The following is a 19,746-nucleotide window of genomic DNA, read 5'->3' on the forward strand; positions in this document are numbered from 1 at the left end:
TCAACCTCCTGAGTGCTCAGTTGTCCTCCTTATAAAATTCAGTAAAGCCCTGAGGCCCACTGAGGAGCCCAGGCTGGTTGCTTATTGCCCAAAGGACATTCCTGGGGTACTTTGACCACTAGAAGAAGTTGAACTAATTCTAATGTAGTCTTGCTATGTACAGAAATGAGGCAACACTGCCCGAGGGCAAATAGGCATGTAGAGTTGTTTGGAGGGTACTGGAGATAGATTTTTGCAGAGCTATACCACTGTGGCCTGATCTCTCTTGTGACAGATTGAGAATAGACATCCGCATGCCAGTTGGATTGGGTTATAAGTATATTCAGTGGCCAATGGAACTGAGAGATGGCTTCTATGTGACCAAATCCCTGACCCAAATGTCTTCATTAGCATTGGGTTCTGACTGTTGAGCTCATCCATGCAGATGTTTACTTTAATGTCAACATCAACTTTAATTAGAAAGGTAATTCTGTGGCATTCTAGAGCATGGCCAACATAATATAAAGCATCTTTTTATGATTCACACATTGTTTCCTTTATTCATGCCGACAGAATTTGAGAGGAAAGAGATTGGGAGAAAGAGAGACCAGAGAGTTTAGGGAAGAGAGAGGCCAGTTACACATGGGCATCTACATACAAACAATAGCAGTACATGTTCATATTTAATAATATTTATGCCATATTCAAGGAGCCCTTGTGGTTTGGGCTGCTAACCCCAAGGTCAGCAGTTTGAAACCATCAGCCACTCCTCGGGAGAAAGATGAGACTTTCTACTCAGTCAAGAGTTAGTCTTGGAAATCTTTTCTGTCCTATAGTGTTGCTATGAGTCAGAATCAACTCGTTGGCAGTGAGTTTGGGGGGGTGGGTTGGATGCCAGATTCAAAGTACCAAAGGAAATGGTAAGTTTGCGGAAGGAGACCCACAGGGAGAAGGTTGGAACTAAGAGGGAGAGAGTGGGGAGGTCTAAAGATAGCCCACTGGAGACCAAGGGATGAAAGGAGGCGGGGTCCCCCTCCCTGGTGTGAGGCAGCATGGGAGGGATACCAGCCAAAATGTGTTTCCTTTGGCTGCCAGCCCTACTGAAGCCAAAAAACAAAGCTGCCCTGGTCAGCAACCCAGCTCCTGCCTCCCACCAGGGTGAGAACAGTTCGTCCACATAGTGCTCCCATCTAAGCCAAGAGGGAGTCCCAGGCAGGCTGGGCAGCTTTCCTGCATACCCCTCCCTGTCCCAGTTAATGGGTGTTGGTGTGGTCATCACATCCTCCAGTGCTAGACCCTCCAGGGCACACATTCCTGAGCCCCTGCTCTATGCCAGGCACCAGTCCTTGTAGATGAACAGCAGGAGGTCAGGATTCTTCATATCAAAGAGCTTAAAGCACAGCTCCTCATTGTCCATGAGCGCAGCTGCTGGTCTTGTGGTCCGCCCCTTGCCACAAGCAGGGTCTCATGAAGTGGAATGCTCTGGATTGAGCCATTTCCATAGCCCCTAAGCAATAACTAGGGCAGCCAGTTTCCTGTGGTGCCTTTGCTCCCAAGTCCCAATTGGAGACACGGTCTTTGTGTTTGCTTGTTATTAGCACTCACGCCGCAGACACCGGTCCTTGTTGTCAAGGACTTTCTACTTGCCACACCATCCATGAGCTGAGACTGACCAAAAGTTGGAATCGACTCAAAGACAACTAGCAAGAATAACGACCACCCTTTAATTTAGCTAAGGACTTATCAGAGGAGCAATCTGGATGTAGCTTCTGGCTTAGACTCAGTCTCACGTACTTTGGACATGTTGTCAGGAGAGACCAGTCCCTGGAGAAGGACAGCATGCTGGTAAAGTAGAGGGGCAGTAAAACAGAGGAAAGCCCTCAGGAGATGGATTGACACAGTGGCTGCAACAATGGGCTCAAAGCATAGGAACAACTGTGAGGATGGGGCGGGGCCGGGCAGTGTTTCTTTCTCTTGTGCGTAGGATTGCTGTGGGTCACAACCGACTTGATGGCACCTGACAACAACAACAAGGAGGATTCACAGCACAAAGCAGAATCTGCCACTTCCGGCAGGGAGGTGTCCTCAGGGAGCCTTACAGGAGTCTACAGGGAGGTCATTGTGCGAATGGGAGGACTGGGAGGCTTCATGGAGGAGGGGGACTCTGATAAGCCTCCAGGAAGCCTTGGCTCAGAGAGGAGAGGTGTGGAATGGGGTATCAGGGTCCCTAGCTGCACATGGAGTGATGGCTTTTCCACTGTTCCTCCTTCCTCTCCTTTTCCCTCTTCCTTCTGCTCCGTTTCTTCATTTCTCACCCGCCTCTGACTTTTGTGCTGTCCCTGGTACTAAGGGGAGGCTTTCCTTTTGCTGGAGGAGTGCCAATCTCGTGATATTACCATACTGTGACTTCCTTTCAGGCCTGCCCTTGCCAGGGCTTGGGGTCACCCTGCTGGCTCGGCCTGCCACTTCTCCTCCCGACCTTACTCCTCAGCTGGCCTGGCAGACTTCTCCTCAAAGACCACATTGTTTAGCCTCACAAAGAAAATACTATGGGACATGGTTACTGAGGAGGCCGAGGCTGCTAAATGCTGCCAGGCCTCTGTGGTGGCGGCCTTTCCCTCCTCTGGGAGCCGTGGCCGAGGGCAGGATGTCATGGACCCCGTGGGGCCCAGTCTGCTGGCTGCCACACCCGCTCCCCAGCTGCTGTGAGGGTTGGCTGCTTTGAGCTCACCGCTGCCCTTTCTATGGAGATTTACCTTCAGCTGACAGGAGGTGCCTTGCCCCCCACATCGTGGCCAGGGAGTGAAGGGCTGTTGATGGTTGTTGTCCAGTGGATTCGGACTCCCGGGGATCCCACGGGTGAGAGTAGAACTGTGAAGATTGTGACCTTTCAGTAGCAGATCTCCTTCCACGTGTCCTTCAAGGCGAGACGCTCCATGTGAGGTCCACCTTCCACCACCATTGGCTTAACCCTCTGTGCTCCCCAGGGACTTCCTGCTGATGGATCAAGGGCTACAAAAGGCCCAGGGTGGACTAGCTCGGTGGCGTTACTCACCACACTGTGAGGTCTGGCTGAGATGGCCAGCCAGTTAGTTTTGACTCCTGCCCTGTCCTGGCTGGCTTTTCTCTCGGTCCCCCTTCCTCAGTAAATCACTCGCATTGAGACTCCTCGCTTCAAACTGTGCTCCTGAGGAACCCGACTTAAGCCCTCCTTCTTTGCCTATCCCCAGCCAGCCCAGCCTCCCTGCTCTCCAGGCATCTCGGCAGTTGGTTGGGTTCCCCAACAGTCCCCAGGAACCCACCTTTCTTTCCAAGGCAGTGACATACGCCTGCGTTTTGAATGCCATTGTGGCTACCGAAGGATGGTGCTTGAGTCTCTGCCAGAGGGACTCAGAGTGGCCAAGAGAGACAAGTTAGAGCCACCGGGGACACTAGTTGGATCAACTAACAGTGGCTGGCTAGTTGCTTTTGGTACCTAACTCTGTTTCATTCTCTTCTGTACCTCCCCAGGGCCCTTCTGCTCCTGCAGTGCTGTGGTTTTCAGACCAGTTCACCTTACTTCCTCCCTTGGTCCCTGCCTTTCCTCTGATTAACAATCAGATTTTTATTATTCACTCACTCCTTCCTGATTTCGGAGTGCTGGAGAATGAGTCACCTTTCTGCAGGGGTGGAGGAGCCAATTTTTAAATCATAAAAAAAAAAAAAAAATCCCCAAACCTGCTGCTTTGGTTTATGAAAGGACTATTAGAGGCACCATGGTATTGTGAGTGAAGCCCTGCTGGCATAGTGTGTTACATGTTGGGTTGCTAACTGCAAGGTCAGCAGTTCAAACCCACCAGCTGCTACTTGAGAAGAAGACGAAGCTTTCTACGCCAATAAAGAGTTCCAGTCTCGGAAACCCACAGGGGCAGTTCTACTCTGTAGGATCTCTCTGATTCGGGAATCCACTCGGTGGCAGTGTGTTCGTTTGCTTTCTGGTTTGGCATTGAGACTTCATCCTCGCATTTGAGCAATCTAACCCCCCAGCCCGGGTGTCCTTGAGAGGAGCAGACAGTGCAGGTGCTTGGCTGCCGACCAAAAGCTTGACATTCAAGTTTGCCCCCAGGCGCCTCGGAAGGAAAGCTGGGTGACCTACATCTGAACAAGCAGCCATTGACAGCGCTATGGGGCACAGCTCTCGTCTGATCTGCACGGAGCCTTAGCTTTTGAGCTTCTTTTGCTCCTGTGTGACTCAGGCCCAGTCCCGCCCCACAGGGTGCACCCAGAGAACGGAGTTTGTTCTCACCAGGAGGGCGTGAGTCAGTTCGTGGCCAACCAGGAGAATCATCATTGGCTTGGTGGGAGAAAGGGTCAACTGGTTGCAGTCTGCTGCTGGGTGGGCGTGGGGTCCTCACCAGCTGGCCCGTCCCCTGGGGCTGTTCACTTGCAGGTCATGGCCAGTGCAGCTGTGGGGACTGCCTCTGTGACTCCGACTGGACCGGCTTCTACTGCAACTGCACCACGCGCACCGACACCTGCATGTCCACCAACGGGCTGCTGTGCAGTGGCCGGGGCAAGTGCGAATGCGGCAGCTGCGTCTGCATCCAGCCGGGCTCCTACGGGGACACCTGTGAGAAGTGTCCCACCTGCCCTGATGCCTGCACCTTTAAGAAGTGAGTGGGCAGCTTGGAGAGTTGGGAGACAGAGTTCGCCCCTAACTCTCCAGATTTGATCTCTTACTCACCAACCCTGGAGGGAGAGGAATCTGCCTTCCCCTTAATCTGGTGACTGGTTCTCTCCTCTTTCTACTGCAAACCTTGAGGACGTTGGGGGTGGAGCCAACAAGGGAGTGGCCAGAGGGGTGCCAGCCCGTGACTCCAGTTGGAGAGACTCCTCCTGCATCCTTCAAATGCCAACCTTTTGGTTAACAGCTGAGCACATTAGCTGTTAACATCACCCAGGAATTCCTGGAGGGACAAGGGCCAAGGCATCTAATTTTATGGGCCATTACCATGCTGATGTTCTGAGCGTGGGAGAGGTGTGTGGATGGAGTTATATGAATGACACTGTGCGACAAGGACTTCTGCCAGTATAGAACCACGGGACCTTAGAGGAAGTCCTGTCAGCACAAGTCTATGGCCCTGCCATTGCTCTTGTCATTTTAAGAAGAGCATGGGACTGGTGCGGTGCTTGCCGGGGTTTCCTGTACTGGAGTTAATGCTCTACTATTGCTATCTTGACATTCTTAATAACTTTTGAATAAAAGACCCTACAATTTCATTTTCTATTGGACCCCTCCATGGTGTCACTAGTTCTGGTGTCCAGCTCCCCAAACTGGCATCGTGTTCCCCCTCTGTCACAGCCCTGGCTGGGACGTGAGGAAGTTTAGGGAAAGAGCTGGGGCCTTAGGCTGCCAGGCCCTGCCTGTGGGAAAGGAGGGCACTTCTCACTCCTGACTTCCAGAGTTGATTCTCTGGGCTTCAGAACCGGATGGTCAGACAGCGGTTACATTGTCCTTTAATTTGTACTGAGGTGGAGCAGCTTGCCTAGTGACTGATGGCGCACACTCTGATTTCCTCCTCTTGTGCCTTACCTACCTGTGTTTCACCAAGGGAGTGTGTGGAGTGTCGGAAGTTTGAGCGGGGACTCCTGCATGATGAGAACACCTGCAGCCGCTACTGCCGGGATGAGATTGAGTCTGTGAAGGAGCTAAGTAAGTGGACTGTGACTGTGAGTCCCACACACTCAACTTCCAAGATGTTTTGGGGTCAATGGTAGAACCTCTCCAATGCTCAAGTACAATGGTATCACAATTGCTGCCTCCCAGGAATTTTGTGCAGGCCCGGGTCACCAAACGAAAAGACAAACTCGCTGCGCCGTTGAATTGATGCTGACTCATAGTGACCTAATAGAGCAAGGTTCTATACTCCTGTGAGTTTCTGAGACTGGTAGCTGTTTACAGAACAGCTGGTGGTTTTGAACTTGGAACCTTTCGGATCACAGCTCAACTCAGAACCACTACATCACCAGGCCTTCTGGCCTGAGGTACAGCAGGCACTTAATAAAAGCGAATGTCCCTGGAAGTCCTCGTGCACCCCGACTAATGGCTCAGCAACCCTTCCTCTTTTTCCTGCCAGAGTTCATAGACGCTACTAGACCTTGAAAATAACTTCTAAAGATATGTATCAGGCCCCCTAGTCCCACTTCCCCAAGGAAAGGAAGATCAGATAAAGAGACTGAGGTGTATAGATGGAAAATGATAACCCATGACAGTCATCACCAGAGCTTGCTAGGCTAATAGCATTTCATAAACACCCTTTTGGGGTTAAGCAATACTCAGGCACATAGCTTTGCAGGTTTGGAAGGAAACTTTCACTCTTAGGAATTTGTCACCAAAATGTCTATCCTATCACTTCTTGGTGTTTTGATTAAGATCAAGTGCAAAATGTGTCTCCTAAATATCCTGTGGCTGTCTGCAGCCCCGTCTGGAACAAGGTAGAAGTACAAATAATGGTGCATGGAACTCTTGGTGGAAACATTTTTTTGGGCTTAATCTTGACTTTAAAGGAAGTGGGTTCTGCTGCTGTCAGCACGTTATCTGGGTTCAGATGGCAATCTCTCCTAAGATAACAATCGCCCACAAAGTTGGAAAGGACATTTTCAGAGAGAGGTACAATCAGACATAACCAGTCAGCTCCTGCGCAGGAGTTTTGTGGAAAAGTATCAGATCCCTGGATCCTTTGGATAGACCACAAATGACCCTGGAGGGAGGGTGGCCATTTGACCATGGAGTTTGAAGGGGCATTTTGTCCTCTGGCAAAGAGTAGGCTGCCGATGATTAGCTCAGATGGGAGATGTTGCTGAGAGATGGATGGCATTTTATGATCTCTATCATGGAGGTACTATAAGTGAGTTGGTCTCTAGACGGGTGGGATCCTTGAGACATTGGCAGAAGTCATCTTTTTGGCCTGGAACTGAACTCGCCCCTGTGGTTGAATACCGAACCATTTAAGAGCCAAAGAGCAGCTTTATTCAAAGAGGGAGTTAAGAGGGTTAGGAAAAAAGGCTCTATGGCTATAAGCAATACAGAGAGAAAGCACTGAACCTTCGGGAGAATGAGACGAAACAAAATGTGCCTGGATTGTTGACTATAAGGCTGATGAGCTGTTCTATGAACCTTCACCCAATTCACACAAAAAATGTTTACAAACAACAACACATAAATCCTTACTCTTTCCCCTGTGCTAGCATACCGTTGGGTTATTGACTATTGTAAGCAACTGGCCTTTTGAGTTCAGGCCTGTAGGATGTCCTTCGAAATTCATATTTTAGCCCTGTTCCATCCCTTGTTTGCTGTGTGACCGTGGTACATTAGCTCAATCTCCTTGTATGTCAGTTTTATCCAGGCTGTTTTATGAGTGCGGAGCATAATGCAGCTAGTGAAGTGATAACCCATTGTTTTACTGGCAGAATAAGAAGTTTTAGAGTTAATAACAAGTGTTTGAGAGGAAAGAAAGCCTAGAAAATGTAACGGGAGCCGCAGGAAAGACAGCTCTGCAGGGGTACACTGAATCAGAAGCAGGCATGAGAGATCCAGGAAGGGGCTTCAAAAAAGCCATGGAAAATGTCACTAAAAGCTAATGGAAAATTTCTAGGAGCATTTTGAAGCCCCTTCTATACATCTGAGTATGGAAGCTATGCAGAATCACTGACTACGATGAGAGTGGTAAGATAGAGAAGGTATCTACTGTGTAAAAAAATAAAAACGAAACAATTACTGCTGTGGAGTTGATTTTGACTCAGTGATCCTGTAGGACAGAGTAGAACTGCCCCTTTAAGTTTCTGAAACGGTCAAAAGCTTTAGAGGCCCAGAAAGTGCCAGCTTTCTTCTTCAGAGTGACTGGTGGGTTTGAAATGCTGATGTTGTAGTTTGCAAATCAATGTGTTACCAGGGCACCTTACCCACTGTGTTCAAACCAAACTCACCCACACTGAGTCCATTCTGACTCACAGTGACCCCACGGGACAGGGTAGAACTGCCCTTGTGGATTTCTGAGACTCTTTACAGGAGTAGAAAGCCTTGTCTTTCTCCTGTGGCACAACTGGTGGTTTCAAACTGTCGACCTTGCCCTTAGCAGCCCAGTGCATAACCACTATGCCACCAGGGTTCCTACTGTTAGGTACTGTTACATTTATATAATTTAATTCTCACCAACCCTGCAAAATGAGGGTATTATTTTCCTTTTGATCAATGAAGAAAGACTCATTGAGGGTCAGGAAATTGACCCAAGATCACACAACTGGTACGTGGGAGAGCTAGGCTTTAAACCCATTTGAAGATATTATGTCATGTTCCTTCCAGACAAAGGAAGAAGAACCAAAATGGGCCTACAAAGGGGCAAATATTCATCAATGAGAGTCATCTGGAGGCAATTGCCAGGCACACTAGCCATCTGAAATAGAGGTTTCTTGCTTAATGCATGGGATTCCCTGAATATATATATAACATATATATATATTCCAATAAGTCTTATGACTGATGCTTTTTGGGGAAGTGAGCCCATCTTCCAATAAATGACTTATTTTTTATCTCTTCATGTCCCGCTTCCCCTAGGGGACACTGGAAAGGATGCAGTGAATTGTACCTACAAGAACAAGGATGACTGCGTGGTCAGATTCCAGTATTATGAAGATGCCAGTGGAAAGTCCATCCTGTATGTGGTTGAAGAGCCAGGTATGTGAAGCCCGAGGGCTCAGAAGCGGGGAAACCATACTCAGGAGTAATGTCCTCCCATCACCTGTTCATGTGCCAGGTCAAACCTGTCCTGCCTGATGAAACCAAGCCTACTGCCATCAAGTTGATTTGGACTCATGGTGTCCATACATGGTGTTGCGGAGGCTGTAAATCTTTACATGCAGCCTCATCTTTCTCCCAAGGAGGGTCTGTTGGGTTTGAACTGCTGACCTCACAAGTGATAAATGAGGGCCTGTTGTGTGAATAAAGGGTCCTTTGTAAACATAAGGCAGTGATTTGTTAATTGAGGAGACAGAGAGAGTGAGCACAGGTGGGTTAGGAAAGGAGAAAGATGAGTATGGATCTCATCAAAGGAACAAAAACTATACCATGACATTCCCAAGGTGACATTGTCAAGAAGTAAGAAATTTGAGTTCTACAACTTTTCTGCCCAAGGCAGTGGTTCTCAACCTTCCTCATGCTGCCACCCTTTCATACAGTTTCTCATGTTGTGGTGACCACCCCCAACCATAAAATTATTTTCGTTGTTACTTCATCACTGTAATTATGCTACTGTTATGAATCGGGCAACCCTGTGAAAGGGTCCTTTGACCCCCAAAGGGGTCGTGTGACCCACAGGTTGAGAACCGCTGGCCTAAGGCATCTGCTCTATTAAAAACAAAATGACCGTCAAGAGCAACATGTCATCGATAAAGGCCTGATGAGCATTGACTGTTCATCACAGGACATGCGATGGGATGGTGGCACTTAAAGAGAGCACTTGCTTTCCGGGCTCTCTGGAAGCAGGCGAGCCCACTGTACCTGTGGTTTGTTCGCATCCGGCACAGGTGTTCTTCCTTCCCTACAGCCTTCGTTTCCTTTCTTTCCCCCGAACAGCAGATTCAAATCTGGATCATTAGAAAATATTTCTGAGTGCTTATCTGTCGGGTGCTGTGCTAGATGCTGGGAATAGAATAAGGCAGAAATGGCAAGCCCAGGCCACGGGAGAGACAGGAACATAAATAACTGCACTGGTGTGAGAGAAGAGAAGCGCCACGGCCCGGGGGGCCGAGAGGATGAGACCCAGTGGGGGCAAACTGAAAGCAGAGGTGGAATCATTTGTCTCCTGATAGTCTTTGGAGCTGTAGGAATTTCTTCAAACCATCACGTAGACCAAGGTCCTAGTGAAAAATTCCAGGATTTGTGCTTCTGTGTGATTCCCAGGGCATCTGCGCTTCCCTTAGAAGGATCTTCATCACACATCTTAATTGCTTATTTATGGACCCGTGTGCCTCGGTGGATAGTAAGCCCTAAGAAAGCAGGAACCGTGTTTGTCTTATTATTGCACCTCCATGCTTAGCTCAGTCGTATGCAGGGAAGACATGTTTAATAAGTGGTTCTTGAATGATTCAATAACAGGCTGGTTTAGGGCAGGTATGCTTACCTCATCTTGGAATTTGTTAGGAGACGTCTGGCTGCTTGGGGAAGGAAGACGATGAATAGAAAAGGGAGGCAGAAAAGGCCGGAGGAGACACTTCACCTCACACCTGGGTAGAGAAGGGCTGTGCTATCGCCATGTCATTTAGGGTATTGGCTGTCTCTTTGGGGAAAGGAGCGTGTTGTATGTTTGGGGTATTGCTCATCATTCAAAGCGGTCTCACCATTTACAAAGGAGAAGGAAGGTCAAGAGAGGGCATCAGCCTTAGCTTTATTTAGTGACTCAAGGGAAACCTGACATGGAGGGTGTGAGGGTTGAGTGCATAGATATCTGTCGGGGAGAGGATGTGGATTAATCTGACAGTAACTTCCCCTACCCTTTCTCACCTGTACAAACAATGCATTTCACAGATTTCCTGACACCTCTCTATCTGTACCTGTGCCTCTTCTTATTTCAGAAAGGTCGTGTGGCCTTGCTTTGCGGCTTGACATTACGACGTCTCTTTGTTATATTTCTCTTTGCTGGTGATCTTCCTGGATCACTTACCAAAATGATTTGTCTTCCTCTCCTCAGACTGGACTACACTCCCTGGAGTTGTGAAGGACAAAGGTGATCATCACCTGGGTTGGTACCCATAAGCCCTGGGTGGGCAGTTTCTTCCCTGGCTTATTCTCAGTAGACCCCTCCCTCCACATAAGGAGAGGGATCAGAGATCCAGAACCCCATCGTTTACCTAGAGCTACCTTGTTCTTCTTACAGACTCTTCTTTCTTTCCCTTAACCATGTCCAGAGAGCCCCAAGGATGGAAGCAATGATTACCTTCTCCTTCTCCAACTCCTGTCCTCGTAGAGGCTCCTTTGGGAGGGCTATGTCACTGTAGGGCAGTACAAAGAGCTTTGCCAAAGGAGGAGGCATTGGCCAGGCACAGTTTTAGCCCTTGTGAAATAGGCTACCCTGAACTGGGCCCCCATTACTCTCATGTAGGGCTACCAGAAAAAATACAGTATGCCCCAAGCAATAGTTGGTACATACTTATCTAAAAAGTTATTTATGTGAAATTGAAATGTAACTAGGTGTGCTGTACTTTTGTTTGCTAAATCTTCCAATCCTGCTTAGACATCACTGTCCTTGGGTAACCCTTAACACACACCCCCACCAACACCCCCCCACACACACACACACCATGGGTCCTCACCACTGTGGCTGGGAGGGCCCCCCAGGCACCATCTGATCTTGTCTTCTGCTTCCAGGAAGCCTGTTGTGAAATCCTTTCAGGGCAGATGGTTAACAGATGAACAAATCCTAACCACTCCTGCCTCCTCCAGCTAGTCTTCCTGGCATTCTACCTGTCCTGGCCAACTTACAAGTGGAATTGAGGGAGTTTCATTTTGAGGTTTGAGAGTCATTCCTACCCCCGTCTGCCAGAGATTTTATAATTGCTTTTCCCAGAATTCAGACCCTCCACTCCTAGGAATGGGACCTTGGGACCTCACAGCCTCTCTCCCGGCTCTTCTTTAATTATAGACAGAGTTTGTTATTTGGTGGGTTGAGATATAGCCAAGTCGGGTTTGTGGTTGTGGCTGTTTTTGCATGGTGTGCGGTGAGTACAGGGTGCATGTTTACGGAAGAAGGCAAGAGACAGTGTGGTGAGTGAGTGTAACTCCTTCTCCAGACTTACCCATACCCACATATACAAACACCCAGTTACCTAACACCCGAGGAGTCACCGGAGTAAAACACCTGCGGCTTATGGGAAGCAGAGCTCTCAATGATGAGGAATGAGGCACCTCTGTCTTGGCTGATGACAGGGGTTGAACAGGATGTTGGCTCTTCATAGGGCTAGGATTTTAAATGACTGAATACTTTGGGAAAGGACCCAACATATCGTGTTAGGCTCTTGATCTCTGGGGATGTTAAAAAGCTCATTGGGTTCCCAAGACTCAGGGATATAAATATCTGAACCCTATAGGACTCAGTAGGTAAATACATAAGTGAAATTGGCTGGATATAATAACAGTAAGAATGCCCCAAACAAAAAACCTATATAAGCTTTTGTCTCTCTCCTGTAGAGTGGTTGATGGGTTTGAACCACCAACCTTGTAGTTAGCAGTCCAGTGCTTACCCAACAGCATCAGGGTACCTTTCAATAGTAATGGCAACTGATAATTATTGCGTGCTTGCATTGTTGTTTTTTTTTAATAGTTAACTTGATTATTTTTTATAACAATCTTTTGAGGTCAGGGCTATTACTTTCCCCATTTAAAAAATAGACAACCAGGAGAACTACCCAGAAAGGTTAAATAATTTACTCAAGGTCACATGGAAGAGTAATCTAGAAATCAAACTCAGGCAGGCTGACTTCCAAGTCTACAGTAGCATAAATACAATGACAAGCCACACTTGGCCTTGGTTTTAGGGGGAAAATACAGAGTGGTGAAGAGGGGAAAATGAGAGAACCCAAAGAGCAGCCGTTGCTCAGCTCTGGACGATTGTTGCTCTGTAGGAAGAATATTGACTTTGTGCGTTTAGATCTTCCTTCTTTTAAAAAAAGAGATGCCAAAGAAAAATCAGAAATTTGGGGAGAAAGTTTTCTCATTGTTCAAAATTTTATGTGTGTGTGCATGTGTATATATGCATATGTATATGTTTATAAATATAAAATAAGCACTTGTGTGAAGCAACACTGCGTAGTCTGGATTCAGCCCATGGCTGACCAACTCACCGCCTCTGATTTAAACCACTTGAGGACAAATTGTTGCTGTCTTCAACATCACTTATTTTTTTGCCATGAAAACAAAATGTCGAAGACCATCCTGTTTCTGTCAGAGACCTTTCCAGGACTTTAGTACTTTGTCAAGTAGACCTGTTTTTAGTCTGTTCAAGTGGTTTTTGCTTCATTCACAACCACCTGCTCTGTGTCTCTCCTGATAGACTGTCCCAAGGGTCCTGATATCCTGGTGGTCCTGCTTTCAGTGATGGGAGCCATTCTGTTGATCGGTCTTGCTACTCTGCTCATCTGGAAACTCCTCATCACCATCCATGACCGGAAGGAGTTTGCTAAATTTGAGGAAGAACGAGCAAGGGCAAAATGGGACACGGTAAGAGTCTGGGCTGGGAGCTTTGATTCAGACGTCCCGCTTTTGGCGGGACAATCCCGAGTTTTAACAATTTTTCCCGCGTCCCGCAGCATTTTAAAAAAGTCCCGATTTCAAAAAGCACGACAAGCTAGGGTATACGGTTTTCGGCTGTCATGTGGCTATTTCACCAGGATATGAGTTTTAGCAATGGTGTCCCACTTTTGTCCCACTTTACTAATGTTAAAATCTGGTCACCTTACCCTAAAGTAGAAGCAGTATAGATACTCAGGATAGTAGGCTCATGTGTTAGTCTGGGTAGACTAGAGAAACAAATTCATAGAGACACTCATATGTGTATAAGAAAGAGCTTTATATAAAGAGCAATTATAATTGAAAACATCCCAGCCCAGTCCAGATCAAGTTCATAAGTCCGATATTAACCCATATGTCTGATCCTACGAAACACATGCAATGTTGCTGAATGACAGGCCAATGCAGCAATAAGACAGGGAAGTCTTGTGGATCCAGTGGTGGTGTAAGCATCTCAGCGCTGGCGGGGGTCTCCTTGTGGCTCCTCCGGCTCCAGAGGTCTGGCTCCATCAGTCTCTCTCCAGGTGTCTTCTCCACAGGGTTGACTTGCAGGGAGTGAGCTGCATCCTGCCTCCAGAGAGGTATTTATCTCCTTAGCGCCTCCAAATGAGGTCATCAAGCTGCGACCTGATTGACAGGCTAAACTCCACCCCTTCACTCTAAATCCTCTCAAATTCACAACAGATTATCTAACTACCACAGTTCAGTTCTGGACATTGGGAGATGGCCTGACTGTCCCCTTGTCTGAGCTTCCTGGAAACCCCTAATGTCACGCAAAGGCCATGGGTGTCATACCCATGAGTATTGGCTAAGGATGCCTAGTGTCTGCCTCTGCTCTGAACATTGTGAAGAAATTAAAAAAGAAAAGTATTCTGCAGTTGAGGGAGACAGAACGAACTTGAGAATTTTACAATGAGAACCTATAACATATTATTCATTGACAAAATCAAAAGCATTGCACCGGAAATTTGAAAAGATATAATAGTAGCTAATGTTTTTGGAATATTCACCATGTGCCAATAACTGTTCTAAATGGTTTTCATGTATTAATATATTCTGTCCCTATAATGACCTAGTGGTGGCCACTAATATTATTCTCAGTTTACAAATAAGGAATCTGAGTATAGAGTGGAGAAATGAAGTAACTTACCAGCTGTGGGAGGGAACTAGGTTAATGTAAGAATTCCTTTGTGGATCAGCTCCTTAGGAGGATGGCGGTTCATCTCATTCTCCTCTCTGCCCCACCCCCCTTCCTCAAATGATAGTAGTTCCAAAATTGGATTGCACTCAGGCTATTTCCAAGACCAACATTTAATGAAAGCCTTCTACATGTTTAATTGTACTTGATTTTTCTTCAGTTCATTTTCTACATTTTAATGTAGAAAATTTCTTTTCTGGACCTGACAAATGACTGACTCCCCGCAGGTCCAGGGTTAGGCTGAATTTTTTTCCTTCAGAACTCAAGAAGGCAAGACTTCTCCCACGGAACCACCCCTGCTAAGATGAATCCCTTTTTAACAGTGATGCAATAGCTTCAATCTCATCTTCCTTTCTCTTCTTTCTTATTCATTCCCATTCTAAGAGCTAATGTGTGGGTGAACTGAGCATGGAGCTATTCCATTGATGGTGTATCTTAGCGATGGATGTCTTAGGCAAAGGTCTCAAATGGAAATATAAACCTTCAGGGCAGAAAGAATTGAGGAATTCATTGTAAGGCACTTCTCTGTTCTCTCCTCAGGCCAACAACCCACTGTATAAAGAGGCTACATCCACCTTCACCAACATCACCTACCGGGGCAGTTCATAACCAGCATCGTCTGCAGATCATTACCAGAGTCTCCCAGGATTTGGGGAGTCTCTCCCATTGTGTTTACAGAGACCGTATCTGTGGGGCTTGAAGTAGGGTGGGATGGAAGAATGTCAGTATGTGGATGTGTGTGTGTGTGTGTATAACTGTGATGTATGTGGGCACATGTAATTTAAAACTCGTGATATGTCCCCGATAATGGGAGCTCCTCAGCCCTTGTCCTCAGAATGCTCCTACAGGAATTCTTCCTGCCCAGCTTGAGGGTGACCCATGTGGCTGAGCAGGTGTTCTTTACCTCAGTGAGATGCCAGCTTACCTTGTTGTACCATTCTCCCTGAAGAGAAGGGTGGCACTGAGGCATCTCATTCCCGAGGAAGGAACGCCAAGCCTCGGCTCTATCAGAAGATGAGTGGGTCTGGTCCTAGGGACTGCCTCTCAGAAGCTATGGTGGAAACTACTGGGCTTTGTACCTGAGGTGACATCTGGAGTTCAATCACTTCCTCTCCTCTCGGGTTGAAGGAGTCAGGGGATTGCCGAACCACCAGGGTTGCTTGTGTCTTCTGCCCTCACCTCAGTTTAGCCTATAAGAGGAGCCCTTGCTACCTAACTTTTTGACTTATTGGGAGTGAGGTTGGCAAGGCGCCCTGGGGAGGTCATGCCTGACCAGGACCTCCCAATTCACAGTCACAACCTTCGGGCTTGCCGCATGAACCTGGACATTCACTTAGAAGTGTGTTACTCAGAGATCAGCACCAGCACCTTACCTCCTCCTTCTGCATTCTCACTGCTGTACACGTTTGCTGTATCCCGAAGGTCTCTCTGAAGACCCAGTGCTATGGTTAGAGCCCGATGCTTGGCCCTGGCCCTTCATACCTTCTTCCCCCTGCCCAAGGCACCCCCCGCACACCTACCCCTGTGCCTCAGTGTACTATATCCATCCATGGGGTTAATGGCATTTATCTACCTCTTGGGTGTCGTCTGAAAGATAGATCCATGCTTACGGATCTCTGAGCCTGCTGGGCCCAAGTGCCAGGGTGGAATGATGGGCCAGTTGTGTGTCAGCATGTCCGACCCATTGTCCTATGGACCTCATTTTAACTCCGTCTTCAAAATCTGAGAGGCCACAAGTGCCATTTTATCTTATTGTCACATCTGAAACCATGACAAGACTTGTTTAATATAAAAAAAAATGTATATAAGCACACCTGTTTGTAAATGCAATTCTATGTGTGCTTTTATTTGATAATCAAGGAAGGGGGACCATAAACAATGACACAGACTTGGGCTGGATAGACACACTGCTACCTGGTCTCATTCAGAGTGAGCTGCTGCTGCATAGCCAATGGGCCTGGAAGGGCTCTGCCTGGAAGCCTGTGAGGATGGACAGACGGACGTGCGGGGTCTTTCCTGAAGAGGAGGGAAACGGGTTGTTCCTTTTACTCCTAGCAATACCTCCATCACCAGGCGGTGTTCTGAGGCACAGCAGATCTGTGTTCTTTCTGATCTTGGCATTGTCATGAAGCAGCCTTGAACATCAATGGAGGCCATCTGCCGTCTGAGGCTTCATTTTCTAGTTGTCAGGATCGACTTGAATGAGTTGATCTTGAAAGGTCTCTTTCAGTATCCAGAGCCTAAGAATCTCAGACTCAGAAGGAGTCCTGCTGCTGCTATGGGAAGTATTGGTGATGGGAACCCACCAGCGGCTCTGCGGGAGAAAAGACCTGGCGATCGCTCCTGTCAGGATTGCAGCCTCTGGGGTAGTTCTAGCCTGTCCTCTAGGGCAACTGAGTTGGAATAGACTCAAAGACACCCAACCACAATCCCAACATTCTAAGGTTTTAGAGCTTACTGTGACACCAGCCAGGCAGCCTCAAGATTCTACAGGCTGTTGATGCTGTTTCTCAGCTGGGAGGTCTGAGCGATTTGGCTTTGGCCAGAGCCGATGTCACTCATTCTATGTCACCTTTCTCAGTGAAAAAGCCTGATTTCCCCCCGTCTCTCAGAACCCCTCTTCCATTTCTGTTAGCAGTTACATCTCCTGATATAGCATCTGAGCTCCATTTAGCTCTCCTTCCTTCCTTTGCACATATTTGTGTCTACATGTGAGGGAAAAGGAGTTCAAGCAAAGTAGCTGGAGCTTGTACACTGCATCCATGTGAAATCATTAAGAATAAACCACAGAATTAAGAATGGAGCAAATGACAGCCACCGGCTCATTCATGGAGCTTCTACCGATGGTTGGAAGGAGCTCTGGTGACACGGGGTTAAGCATTGGGCTCCTAATCACAGGGCCTGTGGTTTAATGTTCTCAGCTACTCTGCAGGAGAAAGATGAGGCTGTCTGCTCCCAAAAACACGGACAGTCTTAGAAACCCTATGGAGACGTTCTCATTTGTCCTATAGGGTTGCTTTGTGTTTCATTGACTTGACAGTAGAGAGTATGGTAGATATATGGGGAGGGGCGGAGAGGATCACACACCCAAGGAGTTTAGAACCCAAATATAGTTTTTGGCTACGGAGACATAGGATTCATTAGAGTAATAGTGGGGCATTCTCTTTATGCAGGATGGTTTATATGAAGAAACAATAACAAAGGGGTGCAAAGTGTATCCAGAGGAAGGAAACCTCACTAGGAATCCTGTCTAAGCTTCAGGAATGAGACTTATCGGCCTTGAAGAACGGTCCTCTCTGTCAATTGGGAGCTGTAATCGTAAGATAGCATATAGCCAAGCTTGGTGTCATGTTAGAAGAACAAAAAAATAGCATTTTAGTACCAGACAACACAGCCCAAATGAGCTATTTGCCCAGCTCTTTGGGAGATTATTCCTGTCAGTCTGTGGACAGCAGTGGGAAAGTTAAAACAATCCCGACTTCTGGATGACAGGTTGCCACATAGGAGTCACTTCTTTACCTCTCGGATAGTCCTAGAACATCCATTATTTTAACATACACTTTTTGTTCTTGGTACACGTTCCTGGTTGCAAGGACTAAAGTGCCTTTCTAACTTGCTAGCCACCTCCCTGCTTGAGTTGTGCAATGGTGCATGAAAAATGCGCCTAAAAAACCTGGCTGAAGGCAGTTCAGTGCTTCCTGTGTTACTTGTTTCATTTGGGCGAGGGAAAATAAAGTGTCATTTCCTCCAAGAACAATCATGTTCCTGAATGTTACAGAGTGGGGACTAAAGCTAATGTCAAAATTCAATCCAGTTCTTTAGACTTGAATAACAACATTTTCAAAATGAGTAGGTTGATTACTGCTCTTAGAGTTGGGCTTTACTTTATTGTTTTTTTTTTATTAAAAGATCATTTTATTGGGAGTTCTTACAGCTCTTATGACAATCCATACATCATTTGTATCAAGCATATTTGTACATATGTTGTCATCATTATTTTCTAAACATTTACTTTCTATTGAGCCCTTGGTATCAGCTCCCTCCCGAGCTGGGATTTTTAAAAAGGTTTATTTAGTAATTGTAGCACCGCCACAGAACCGAAGGCAAATTTCCTTTTGTTTGCAGCAAGTATAAGATGATTAAAAGAAAGTATAATGGCAAATTACTTATAAGATGGTTTTAGTGTCCAGCTTTCATTTAAGATAAGGGGTTTCAAAGTGTGGTCCCAGAACCAGCAGTATCCCTATCATTTGAAAACTTGTTAGACATAAAAAGTCTTGGGACCCAGCCATATCTAGCAAACATCATCTCAGAACTTGTTAGAAATGAAAAGTCTCAGGCCCCACCCATCCCTAGCAAATGAGAAAATCTGAGGCTGGAGTTCAACCATCTATTTTATTGACTATGGAAAGGCATTCGATTATGTGGCTCAATACTAACTATGAATCACCTTACGGAGAATGGGAATTCCAGAACATTTCACTGTGCTCATGCAAAACTTGTACATGGATCGAGGCAGTTGTGCAAACAGATCAAAGGAATACTGCATGGTTTAAAATCAGGAAAGGGGTGTGTCAGGATTGTATCCTAGCACCTTACTTATTCAATCTGTATGATGAACAAATAATTAGAGAAGCTGAATTATATGAAAAAGAATTCAGCATCAGGATTGGAGAAAAGTTTATTAACCTGTGACATGCAGATGTCATAACCTTGCTAAGTGAGAACACGAAGCACTTGCTAAAGAAGATCAAGGATTGTAGTCTTCTGTATGAATTACAACTCAGTATCAATAAGACCAAAATCCACTATTAGACCAATAGGTAACATCATGATAAATGGAGGGAAGATTGAAGTTGTCAAAGATTTCATCTTGTTTGGATTCACAATCAATGCTCATGGAAGCAGCAGTCAAGAGATGAAATGACATATTGCATTGGGTAAATCTGCTGCACAAGACCCCTTTGAAGTGTTTGAAAAGCAAGGGGATTACTTTGAGGACTACAGTGTGCCTGACCTAAGTCATGGTATTGGTTATTGCCTCATATGCATGTGAAAAGTGGACATTCAATAAGGAAGACTGAAGGAGAATCAATGCATTTGAATTATGGTACTGGTGAAGAGTATTGAAAGTTCCAAGCACTGCCAAAAGAACAAACAGGTCTGCTTGGAGGAGGTATGGCCAAAATGCTCTCTGGAGGCAGGAAGAGCTAGACTGGGTCTTGCATATTTTGGACATGTCAGGAGACGC

The 19,746-nt window shown here is 46.6% G+C and overlaps 1 protein-coding gene across 1 annotated transcript in view; it reads left to right on the forward strand.

The window, feature by feature from the left end:
* Positions 1–18,435, forward strand: part of ITGB3 (integrin subunit beta 3) — a 39,453-nt gene extending 21,018 nt beyond the window's left edge. The window contains exons 10-14 of the mRNA XM_004707259.2: positions 4,409–4,631; positions 5,571–5,671; positions 8,573–8,692; positions 13,062–13,228; positions 15,036–18,435. Of these exons, the coding sequence (XP_004707316.1) occupies positions 4,409–4,631; positions 5,571–5,671; positions 8,573–8,692; positions 13,062–13,228; positions 15,036–15,104 (680 nt within the window). The 3' untranslated portion in view covers positions 15,105–18,435. The remainder of the gene's footprint in view (positions 1–4,408; positions 4,632–5,570; positions 5,672–8,572; positions 8,693–13,061; positions 13,229–15,035) is intronic.
* Positions 18,436–19,746: the final 1,311 nt, after the last annotated feature.

The sequence above is a fragment of the Echinops telfairi genome, unplaced genomic scaffold (genome assembly GCF_000313985.2).
Source record: "Echinops telfairi isolate 266 unplaced genomic scaffold, ASM31398v2 ScPeMD7_7458;HRSCAF=8496, whole genome shotgun sequence".
Classification (NCBI taxonomy): Eukaryota; Metazoa; Chordata; class Mammalia; order Afrosoricida; family Tenrecidae; genus Echinops; species Echinops telfairi.